This window comes from Macrobrachium nipponense, chromosome 6 (assembly GCF_015104395.2).
Source record: "Macrobrachium nipponense isolate FS-2020 chromosome 6, ASM1510439v2, whole genome shotgun sequence".
NCBI classification, from domain to species: Eukaryota; Metazoa; Arthropoda; class Malacostraca; order Decapoda; family Palaemonidae; genus Macrobrachium; species Macrobrachium nipponense.
In genome coordinates, this window is record NC_061108.1 from 19,717,648 (window position 1) to 19,730,199 (window position 12,552).

The following is a 12,552-nucleotide window of genomic DNA, read 5'->3' on the forward strand; positions in this document are numbered from 1 at the left end:
TTTGTCTTATTTGAATGTGTTTTTGAGTGTATACATCCACTTCTTGAAGATATATATATATATATATATATATATATATATATATATATATATATATATATATATAATCTTCTTTTAAGGTGCACTACTTCATGTAACATTTTGTAAAAACGCAATTAAAAGCTTAACCACTTTCTTTCATTGCTTACATTAATTCTAGTCGTCATTGTCTGAGTGGTCCATGCACAATCTTTTGTAAAGAAAAAAAAATAGGAAGGGATTGATTCACATCTATGAAGCTACCTGACTATTTTGTAAACATCTGTCTTTCGTAGTCTTCTTTTTTTCCTAACAATAAGTGGAGAGACAAAAAACGCATACTTACGGATATGCATACATTAACACACGCACACACACATATATGTGTGTGTGTGTGTTACTTAGTATACAGATAGGCTCTTTCGTGCCTGTTTGGAGTATTCCTCTCATACTTGGACTCTCCATCTTCTGTCTCACTCCTCGACAGGATTGAATATAAGGCAGCTCGTTTGATGAATGATCCCATCTCTGGATATTCCCTCTCGCTCCCCTCTTTCTCTTATCCTTCTCTTTTTCTGAGGCTGCTCTTCGGTCTCTCTTCCGTTGAACCGAAGAAATTGTTCCTCCCTTTTTTAGACAACCTGCCGGGCCACCCTCGTATTTCGGAGTTCTGCTGTGTAGCTCCGGATTTCTCCTCCTTCGTGTGGTTTTCGTGACGTTTATTGCCTGTTTTTCCTTTGTTAGGTAAATCATCCTGCATCCCACTTTCCTCCCTATCAGCTTTCTGGCTTTCTTCCGGGCTGGGCTACAAAAGGACATCCTGTTGCCTCCTCTTCTTAGCTTCTGCACTAAAGCATTTATCACCATAGGAGATGCTTATTACACCATTCACAATATCAGATTTGCAATTTATAGAGATTTAAGAAATTATAGGTTGTTACCAGAGATTTTTAAATGATGGTTTATTGCACCTGCAACATTTTCCCTTTGCTTTATTCATCCTCAGAGCTTTTCATAACTATTACTTCAGGCATTTTTAGGGTTTCAGTGAATTTCTAAATATTTTGGTATGCGTTTTGGTATAATATTAGTATAAAAAAAACCCTCTCTTTCAGGTATTCACTATTACTCCATTTATGAATCTTAAATTTTTTTTTTGTCATAGTTCATATCAACAAGCACATCACCCCTAGTTGTTTTTCAGTGTTCGGTATACGACAGTAAAACGTTGTCATTATGTAATAATTTTTATACAGTAACGCCCACGGACTCCACCAGGCAGATAAACGTATCTTAGCTCGACGCAGTATTGTGCACTAAAAGTAGGTCATGGTAAAATTTTGAACCTACATGAGAGGAAAACAACCCTCATACAACTGCGTTGCTTTCACAATAAAGCACATACAAACACTAACTCCCCAGAGAGAGCCCCACACAAAACCTTTCAGAGATATTTGCTTTGGGATTATGGGGAGTTTTCCAATATAATGGCATGCGATGCATGTATTAGTCGACTGGAATTAAGCTTTTTCAGTAAACAGACAATCATTTTTCAGCAAAATGTGTTTATATTATGGTTGATGAAAGTTTCAAGGTCTTGTTGGAATTAAAAGATATTGACTCGGAAAGGGTTTATATATAATGCATAAATGATTGAGTATATGTTTTTTTTATTTTGTTTATCGGTATTTCTCTTTCAGTAGTCCATCATGGATTCCATTTTCGTTGCGTTATTCAGTTTCATAGCAATGAATAACTGTTTGTGCAAACTGAGTTGCATTCAAATATTTTACATAAACTAGATTATAGATGTATAGGTCACATTCTTGGAGCATGATTACGTTACGCAATGACCGCCTTTGATTACTATTCAGGAAGCCTTGTGCCTGCTCCATTAACAACAGAAAAGGGAAATACACACACACACACACACACACACACACACACACACACACACACACACACACACATATATATATATATATATATATATATATATATATATATATATATATATATATATATATCGTGTGTATATTTATGTATTTGTCTGTGTGCATTTGCGTAAAATCACAAATGTTACAGAAATATGACATTTGCATACGATGTTTGCTCCATGAGGATTAAATACCTTTTGTGAACCATAAGAGAATCTTGTATCGTTACCTTCCGAATCTTAACTTCGTGTTTGTAGTTACCACTGCGTGTTACAGGTTAGTCCTGTAACACGATTACGATTGTAATTGTTCCGATGAGAATTCAGGTATAAATGAACATATCCAAGCGTAATAGATATTGGAGGTACGGAAAAGCAAAATCCCATTATAGGTATAATGATTTGGGAGCAGTATCAGAATATACGTACCTCGGGACTATCAACTGAAGATATTTAGTAAGTCAGATGAACGTATGTAATTGCATCTTGACTGCATTCGTGGCAGTGGCGCGTCAAAATGAAAAGCGCCCAAAAAATAATCTAGACGAGTGGAGTGACGCTTCTTATTGCAGCCATGGGAATGCAGGTTCAGGTACCTGCAATCACGTAAAATGTGAAGGCAAACCGAAGACGTTTGAAAGCGGTGGCAACTTGCCGGAGCGCTACTAAGGTGTATGAGGATGGTGAGGTTTACACATCGCGCCTGGTTTTTCTTCTTAAAGAGGACCCGACGATGAGAGAGAAGAAGTGAGGGAGTGAAACCGAGAGAAGTTCGTAGGAGGAAAAGGCCTCTCAAGTTCTCCTTTCACGAAATCTCTCTCGTACTCTTCTTTACAGCCATGATCTCTTAACAGACACTGGGAGGAGGGTAGAGGCCAAAGGGGGAGGAGGCCAAGGGGCGGCAGAAATATTTGCACCGGAGAAATCCTTGGAGACACAAAAATCCTGACGGGAAATAAGGGGCGTAACAGAGAGCAAACAGAGGATGGAAAGCAGCGTTGTTCGACTTTTTAGGAACATTATGACTCATACTCTAAGGAAGGCTAAGGTAAAGTGAAACGGAGAGACTATAAAATGATATATATCAATTTTTAGACATTAAACTTGTGAAACCCATTATTTGGAATGGAGAGATAAGATCTTGCTTATAGGTTATTTATAATATCCCGAGTGTTCGTCTTTGGTATTCAAGTTCTCTGACATCACATCTATCAAGGTTAATGACCCCGTTATGTGTGTGACAAGATGAAGCTTCTAAAAATAGCACACACACACACACACAAAACTATTATTACAATATAGTATTTGTGTTATTGGCACGGTCTAAAAGGCATATTGAAAAGTTGGAAAATAGTAGACGCGTAATTTTCTTTCATCAGGGGATAAGGCCCCGCCGAGATCGACCATTCTTTTTGTTTAATACTTGAGGAAAGAAGCTTTTGTGTTGACAGTTAAGCATTTAAACAATGGAGGCTCAAATGAAACCACTTCGCAAGAGGAAACGATTATCCTTCATCTGTTTCGTCTTGGGATTGTAAGCACAGTCGGCGTGCTTGAGGTGCAGTCTGAGCGTTGGATGCAATTAACCCCTTTGGCTTCCATCTTGGATAATTGCATTTCCTGGAGTGTACTGCCGTGAGGTGACTCTGCACAGACGTTCAAGTTTCGTTTTATTTCTGTGTTATTCGGTGTTTGTGTGGGAAAATTTAAAACAATGATATAGAGTGTTACTTCCTTTGGTCACTGCACCAATAATAGGTAGGAATAATGTATCCTGTAGAACAAACATTCTCTCTCTCTCTCCTCTCTCTCTCTCTCTCTCTCTCTCTCTCGTTTAGTTTTGTAAAGTGGCTCTCCTCTGTTATAGAGGGCGTGACTGTTTTGAGTTCTTTCCAAGCGGGATCTAGAAAATGATCCTGTTGTGGAGCTCTGTTGATAGCTATACTTCCACGTAAATTTGGAACAAGTGTGATTGTGTGATGCGTGTAAACATATACATATACGTGGGTTTGCGTTTGAATATATATACATATATTATATAATATATAATATATTATAGTTATTATATATATATATATATATATAATAATTATTATACTATATATATAATAGATATAATTATTAATATATATTATATATATATATATATATATAGTTACACATGTGTGTTTTGTATATTGTACACAAAAATATTTTCTTTTCAAATATTTTTATATGCATATATGAATTTATAGCCTATTTTCTCACACATACGCACATTTAATATGTGCAAATATTAACATTTTTTCTCTGGGAAAAAGAATTGTTGTTCGTTGTGCTATGTTAACGAAAACAGAGAAGTAAATGGACATGAATTTAAACTGCATTTTAATTGAGATAAACTTGTTTTGGCATTTGAATCTGCATGTAGCTCTCTCTCTCTCTCTCTCTCTCTCTCTCTCTCTCTCTCTCTCTCTCTCTCGCGAACTTTATGATAAAAATAAAAAGAATTATATGTCCAGTGTTGTTGTTGACGTTCTAGACGAGTGAAAAATACCAACAAATTCCACCTTGAATTAGCTGTTATCATATTACTGTTAGATTTATTTAAGATGGAATTGTACCCTTTCATTTTATATGAAATCTTTTTTTATTTTTTATATGCGATTTGTTTTTACTTTATACTTTGTTATTCTGCATGTGCAGGTCAGCATTTTTGCTGGTTATTTATTCCAATACATTGTTACAGGATGATACGTTTTCAAAAGCAATTACAACGATAATGGTTTGCAATTACACATGCATATCCATATTCAGTCAGATATAATCGCTTAGACAAAGATATCAGTATAAAGAACTCTATTAATAGTTAGCTTTGGTCGTCAACTTCTTGAAGTATAGGTATTGTGTGGTAGTTGTTTTTTTTTTCTTTCAAATTATTGAATTCAAAAACTTTTAGGAATTGGTGTAATCTTGTTGCCAACATTAATACCGCTGTCAGAACTGATCGGTTTACCCTTTTAAGGTCCCAGAGAATAGAGTCCGCCTCTCTTAATATCATCTTTCCACAGAAGTATTTCGATTCCTTTATTGCATGGTTCGTTTGCAAGAATAGACTGTTCGTAAGCTTTCCCTCGGAAATGTTGGTCGGTTCATTATATGCAAAAATCACAAGTTAGAAGGGTCCAGTTTTCTTGAAAATGATCAAGGGGTTTTTAGATTCTTTGTTGACTATTTTTTTTTTTAATCCTAACGGTAACTTTCTGCATTATGTAAAGGGCAAGTTACCCTACAATTTCATGTGCCCGTATATAATTATATAAGATCTCATAAAGATTTTTAAATAAAGAACTGTCACTCCACACGCAGTATTAAAAATTTCGTGAGATTATTTCTGGTAATAATCTTCAATTAATATATAGATCATTTCCTTTTGAGAGAGTTTTGCCTCCACAACGAGCTTTAGTACTAGTGACATGAGAGATGTCTGCAATGCGGTTCATCTTCAGCAGTTTAAAAAAAAAAAAAAAAAAAAAAAAAAAAAAAAAAAGTCTGGGCGACGGGAAAACTGCTGCTCTCACGAGAAAGCCAGTCCGACGTCAGGCTGAAAATGTTGGGCTCTAAATATTTTTGGATTTTTCTCGTCGTTTCTAGACTAAACCAGAAAGGAGGGAAATTACTCTTTCGGGCTCATTTTTCACTAGATACAGTATTATTCAGAGCATTCATGTGTCTTAACTGAGCCATTGTTAGATAATAATAGCCTCCCTTGGATTCTTAGCCATTTTTGCTTATTATATGCTAAACACAGTGTTACCACGCACTCCCTTAGCATTGATGCAGTGGTAATGTTCGTTATTTTCCCCTGCATTCTTGAGTAGAATGTGTTTCATTATAGCAAATCTAAAATGCCATGAAGAGCTTCGGCTTTTTTTCATGAAATTTAAAAGTAATTGAGTATTATATGAAGCCTCTATAATAATCTCATATTGTCTATCGTTACGATTCTCTGCCTAGATTGATTGTGAAATTCAGTGTTCGAATTTTTATTGTGTAACTTTAGGGAGCCATTCTTCGGTTAAACCAAACTTATGATACATGCGTATATAAGGTAGCCATACTTCAATTAAACCAAACTTCTTGATGAATACGTTTTCCATTTATATTCTTCGCCTTCAGCGTTGATGGCCTTTGCTCTTTAAATAAATCAATGAAATCTTTTCAGTGGCAGGTCGCTTTTATATTTCCTCGCGCACCACTTTCATGCCTGTTCACGCTCAACTCTCACATACTTTACACTTTTAACAGCTGCTCACGCATCACTCGTCACTTTGATTCTGTATGTGGTTGTCACACCTGCGCTCCCTCGCACGTCAGAATTAAGTTCGGTAAAGGATCGTATGTTGTTGCTCGTCATACTTTCACTCACTCACTCACTCACTCACTCACTCACTCACGGTCATAGATTTTTCCTCGATTGTGAGTACATTTTCTTCTCGATCGTGCTTGGCTCTCCAGTGTATTTCCTCGGTGATTTTATATATATATATGGGTCAGGGTATCGCCATTGCTTCAAAGGGCAAATCGAACTCGGTTTAACATGTCTCAGACTTGCCCATATGTCGTTCTTTCTGCCAACACCTACAGGAATAAAGGGACAAATAGAAGAAAAACCATCTTGTACATATGTACTAAAAAGAGAATACAAAAAATGTTTAAAAAAGCTCCCTTATATGTAGAAGTTATGTCGCTTGCGTGAAACACTACGGTAGACGTTTTGCGGTCATGGGTAATAAGAAAATCCTTGTTGATGGTTATGTTTAGTTGTCTCCTCGGAAAGACGAGAGTTGATACTGGTCTAAGACAAACTCAATGTAATGAGAATAAGAGAAAAAATGAAATCTGGAATTTTGCGCTCACACGCACGCACACACAAATATATTATATATAATATATTATATTATATATATATATTATCTATATATATTATATATATATATATATATATGTGTGTGTGTGTGTGTGTGTGTGTGTGTGTGTTTGTATGTATTCGTACATACAAGCATATATATACGTACTATACATATAGTTATATATATGTATGCATGTATGTCAAAGGCTTCCCTCCTTATTAAATATAAATTATGGGTTCGAATCTTGGCTTGGCATATTCACTTATATCCGTTTCCTTTTGGTGTAAGTTAATCCCATGACACAGACAATCCGATATTAAGAAGTATTTGTGGTACAATACATACATGCACACACACACACACACACTCACCACACACACATACACACCACACACATATATATATATATATATATATATATATATATATATATATATTATATGAGTATATACTCACATGTATATGTGTGTATATATATGTAGTACACACACACTCATATATATATAATATATATATATATATATATATATCTATATATATATATATATATATATAATATATAGTCTCAGTAATTGGGGCGGCTACTTGGAAATCTTAACTTGATGATAAATAACAGTGCCAAGACCAGGAAGAATATTCTTTATTTAACGAGCTTTCGAGGTTCAAAACCTCATCTTCAGGCTGAAAAAATGACAAGGATGAGAAATCACTAAAAATTACATTAAAAATTAATTGTCTTATTAAAAGCTTCAGTAAAACATAAAATAAACAAACATTACATACATACTAAAAATTACGATAAAACTAAAACTCGACGCAAAACATACAAAAACAGAAATAAAAATGAAAATAATATGAAAGGTAAACAAACTACCCTCAAAAATAAAATGGCTAACGACCCACTTTGTGTACCTACTATGAAACTATATGATAGCTAGTTGAATACCGGACGAGTTGTTGTTCAATTCCGGTTTCATTTTCTTAATAAACAGCGACTCTGAAATTAAAAGGTCCAGTCTATTTGAGCAAAAAGACAGTACTCTAAAATCTAGGTGAGTGAAAGGATGGGCCTGTGCTAAACTGTGTTCCCTTATGGCAGAAAATGGTGGTTTAGAAAGAGGAAACCTAGTTCTAACGGAAAGACCTCTGTGTTCCAAAATTCTGTGTCTAAGCCAGCGGGAACTGGATCCCACGTATCGCAGACCACACTGCGAACAGGTAAACAAGTAAACGACACTCGAATTAAGGTCCACAGGAAGAGCAGGCTTCTCCCTCAAAAGTGATCCTACAGTAAAAGGGGGGGTTAGTAAAAACAAACCTGAAACTAACTTGAGGAAAACTGTGCTTAAGTATTTCTTGTAACTTTTTTCGTACCAAGTAGCTACTATGACCAAGGAAAGGCAATTTAATATACTTTACATCTTTACTAGCAGTACTGTACACCGGTCCTGGGACAAAATTTCTCATCTAGAAAATTTTTCAGAACTTTGTAAAAGACAAATACGGGATAAGAATTTTCGGAAAAATAATTCTGGAGGAAGACCATGTCTTTGATGAAATAAATTAAAATCACAGCAGACATTGTAAGCTCTATTATCATAGTACGTATTGAATTAATTTTAAACAACAACTTGGTTTGGTGAAAAACTAAGATAATTTAATCCCAAGCCAGTAAAAGTACTTTTCCTATAAACGGAAGTCTCAAATTTACCTCTATTTCTGTGTACCTGAACATCTAAAATTACAACATATTATCCTGGTTCTGTCTCACAAGTAAAAGTAATATTAGGATGACGAGAATTAAAATATTCAAAAAATAAATCCACGTGTGAAACGTTCCTTAAACACAAGGAAAGTGTCATCCACGTACCTACGATAATACAACGGTTTGAAAGCAACAGGGCAGGGCATTCAGACATCCAAATCTTTTCACAATAACCCATGAAACAATCTGCATATACAGGTCCAAGGGAATTTCCCATAGCAACTCCATCTATTTGATTATATAATTTACCATCAAAAGTAAAAATGCCATCAGTTGTAGCCAATTGTAATAATTTTCGCAAATCTACTTTACTAAGTCCGAAAGTTGTTAAGTGGTTTTCACATATATTATTAAGAATAATGTCAGTAGTTTCTTTTAATGGGATATTCGTGAAAAGAGAGGTTACATCAAAACTAGCCATTACAACATCTTGGTTAAAATCGAAAGAACACAATTCTTTGACAAACTTTGAAGAATTTGGGACATTAAACTCACTAAAAGTTAAAGGTTTTAAAACTGGAACCAGAAACTTTGACAAGTAATAGCTAAAAGTGCCAATTGAGGAAATAATGGGTCTCAATGGGTTTCCTATTTTATGAACCTTAGGTAGACCATACATGTAACCGGGCTTTGACCCTGAAGCAAATAAATTACTATAGGTAACTTCCCCAATTTTATCCCTTAAACTTCTTTAATTTGTCTTCTAATTTCAAAATGTGACTCGCAATATCTACATTTAACAACCTAAATTTTGTATTGTCAGAGAGTATTTCATTCATTTTATCTAAATAATCAGACCTATTCATCAATACAACACCCCTACCTTTATCTGGCTTTGTAATAACAATACTATCATCGTTCTTAAGATTGCGTAAAATGTTGATTCTGTCTTTATTTAACTGATTGTCACCCTCCTTTCTACGATTAAAATTTTGAAAGGTCTCATTTGCAATTACAGAAATTTTGTTAAAAATAGAAATAAGGGTTTCACTACCACAAATGTCACAGTTTCTTAAAGTTGAACACAGTTTTTCAAAACATAAAAAGTACTTAAAGAAATTGAATTTCATGGGAGTCAAGGCAAACTCAAGACCAAGAGAAAGAACATCCTTTTCCTCTTGTGTTAAATTTCTGTTAGAAAGATTAAAAATTACTTTACTAACATCTATTTTCTTACTAACGTCCACACCTAGATTTCTCAACTTTCTGCTGTGTGTAAGCCTAACATCTGTCAATTTCTTATCAATTTCTTATGTTTTGCGTCGAGTTTTAGTTTTATCGTAATTTTTAGTATGTATGTAATGTTTGTTTTATTTTATGTTTTTACTGAAGCTTTTAATAAGACAATTCATTTTAATGTAATTTTTAGTGATTTCTCATCCTTGTCATTTTTTCAGCCTGAAGATGAGGTTTTGAACCTCGAAAGCTCGTTAAATAAAGAATGTTCTTCCTGGTCTTGGCACTGTTATTTATCATCAAGTTATATACATATATATATATATATATATATATATATATATATATATATATATATATATATATATATATATATATATGTATGTGTATGTAAGTGTTTGTGTGTACACACGTATATATTGTTTATAATTACAGCAAGCCCAAAGGGAACAATAAGGAAAGACAAAGTACAATGGTTCATCTACGGGATTTGAAATGGTGTGACATAATTTGGTCACAGCTGGAATACAGAAATGCTACGAAGCTGTGTGATATATATGTATGCATACACACACATATATATATACATATATATATATATATATATATATATATATATATATATATATATATATATATATATATATATATATATATAGGGTTTATAGGATGAACTCTAACCCTCACGTAATTTTATAGTTATTGGTAAACATTGTATTCTTTATAGCTCAAATTAATTGTTCCTCTATAGCTTTATAGCACATAAAAAAAAAATTTATTATTAAATGCCATGTTCGCATAGATTTTAGGGGTATCTTTAATAACACTTAGAAATGAGCATCTTGGTCTTTTAGCACTAACGAACTTGCATGATATTCTAAACACAACAGACCACCAGCATGGTTTCACAGGGAACATTAGGTAACTACTGTGACTGATGACGTCTTAACTGCTTAATTAAGAAGCCTGCTGTCTTGGTTTCAGTGGTTTTCCTTCTGACTTTCTAACACCAGTTAGAATCATTCAGATACAATAGTGTTTTTGATATTGCGTGTACCTCAGAATTGTGTGTAATCTGTAGTTTTTGAGTTCCTGTTAGTAAGCCTGGCTTGTGTGAAAAATCTGTTTCCGTTTATTCATAACGTCTGGTGTGATTTATGTTTTTTTTTTATATACATATATAATCATGATTTTTTTCAAGTGATTGTGTTAGTTGCTCTGTTTTCTTTAATGCTGTGAAATTTGAACAAAAATTTATTACCTGAGAATTCCAGAGGCAGTTCCGATTGATGAAACTTATATAAATTTACCATATTCTCTTAACTAAAGTAGTTACGATTGATACAAATAACGATGTACCCATTTCAGCAAGTTGCAGAAATTATGTTTTTCAAAATAGTAAATGAAATTTAGGTATTTATGATTCCTAATAGTACATTTGAAATTTAACAAAAGAAACCTCTGTCAATAAAAAAGATATAGATATGCTTGGGCATTCTTTTCGTTTGCCTTTCATTCTTTTCATTGGCATCATTTTCCTTTTGATTAGTTTGATTAGATGTTAACTGTGGAGAGAGATTTTCTCGGACGCCATATTTACACACATATCTCTCTTTTTTATGCTCTAATAGGAGAAGAGAACCACACACAGATCGTCTATATTCCAAGAGGCAGTCGAACAGGTACAGGTCATGTGTTGTTTGAACCCTTACCCAGTTCCGGTTCCTCATTAAGACGACTTTCTCCTACACCCCTCTTCCTTTCCTCTTCCTCTTTTGATGAATCTCTGTCCAGACGAGATTTCATAACCACCCCCCCCCCCCCTCCCCCAAAAACGGTCAACCAACGTCTTTTACTCTGTCCAGACGGTTGTGTTATTGTTTGAAACCATACAAGAGACATGATACTTGCTTTTTCCTATCTGCATTAACAGTAAATCAACCATTTAAAACAGCATTTACGTATACCTGTGAATAATTTTTGATAATACGAAGTTTAAAAACCCTACTTTAAATGGCTTTATTATTTTCATGAGTTTACCCTTTAAATATTACGGTAAAAGCAACTTACAAAACACTACCCTCAGTTTTCTTAAAATTTTAACCAGGAAATGATAAATGATTCTAATTCAATCTCTTGAGTCTGCTTGATTTTTCCCTGATCTCACTGATCACTCAGTGTATGTTAAAGTTACCCATCCCTAATCACTCCCAAGATCACCCCATAAGCAATGATGATTCTGCTTTAATAATTAAAAGAATAAATCCATATAAGTTCATTTCGCGTGTCAATATCACGGACGCAAGACGACGGGAACTAAAAGCCTGAGGAGAGACTTAATTGTGGCGTTCTCAAATCCCAAATCTAGTATTGATCCCAAGTCCATCTTGGAATCAGCACTAGTCCTGATTTCGTCATTGTTGGAGTAACATTTCCCCCTTAAATCTGAGAAAAGCTCCCATAGTCCCCTCCCTCTCTTTCTCCCCGACTTTCCTTGGTTGTCCCTTTCGGTTCATATTATCATTCCCTCCTGTTTTTTGTTTTTTTTCCACGTTTCTTTATCTGTCTCTCTCTCTCTTCCCTTTCATCCCCTTTCGCATTTATCTTTTGGTAGTACAGTGATATTCCATTTCCTTCTAAATCTTTATTCCTTGCAGAATCTCTCTCTCTCTCTCTCTCTCTCTCTCTCTCTCTCTCTCTCGTTTACTGATCCATTATTCATTGTTTTCTATTCATTTATCTAACATCTTCTAATTTTCCCTTTG

At 34.4% G+C, this 12,552-nt stretch overlaps 1 protein-coding gene across 15 annotated transcripts in view; it reads left to right on the top strand.

Moving 5' to 3' along the window:
- The window catches only part of LOC135216705 (protein quiver-like), a 782,257-nt gene that overhangs the window by 618,757 nt on the left and 150,948 nt on the right, over window positions 1–12,552 (top strand). For 12 of the 15 annotated variants that reach the window (XM_064252149.1, XM_064252151.1, XM_064252143.1 and 9 more), the window contains exon 3: window positions 11,419–11,469. The exons of the other annotated variants lie outside the window; for them this stretch is intronic. In XM_064252149.1, the coding sequence (XP_064108219.1) occupies window positions 11,419–11,469 (51 nt within the window). The remainder of the gene's footprint in view (window positions 1–11,418; window positions 11,470–12,552) is intronic. 15 annotated transcript variants of the gene reach the window in all.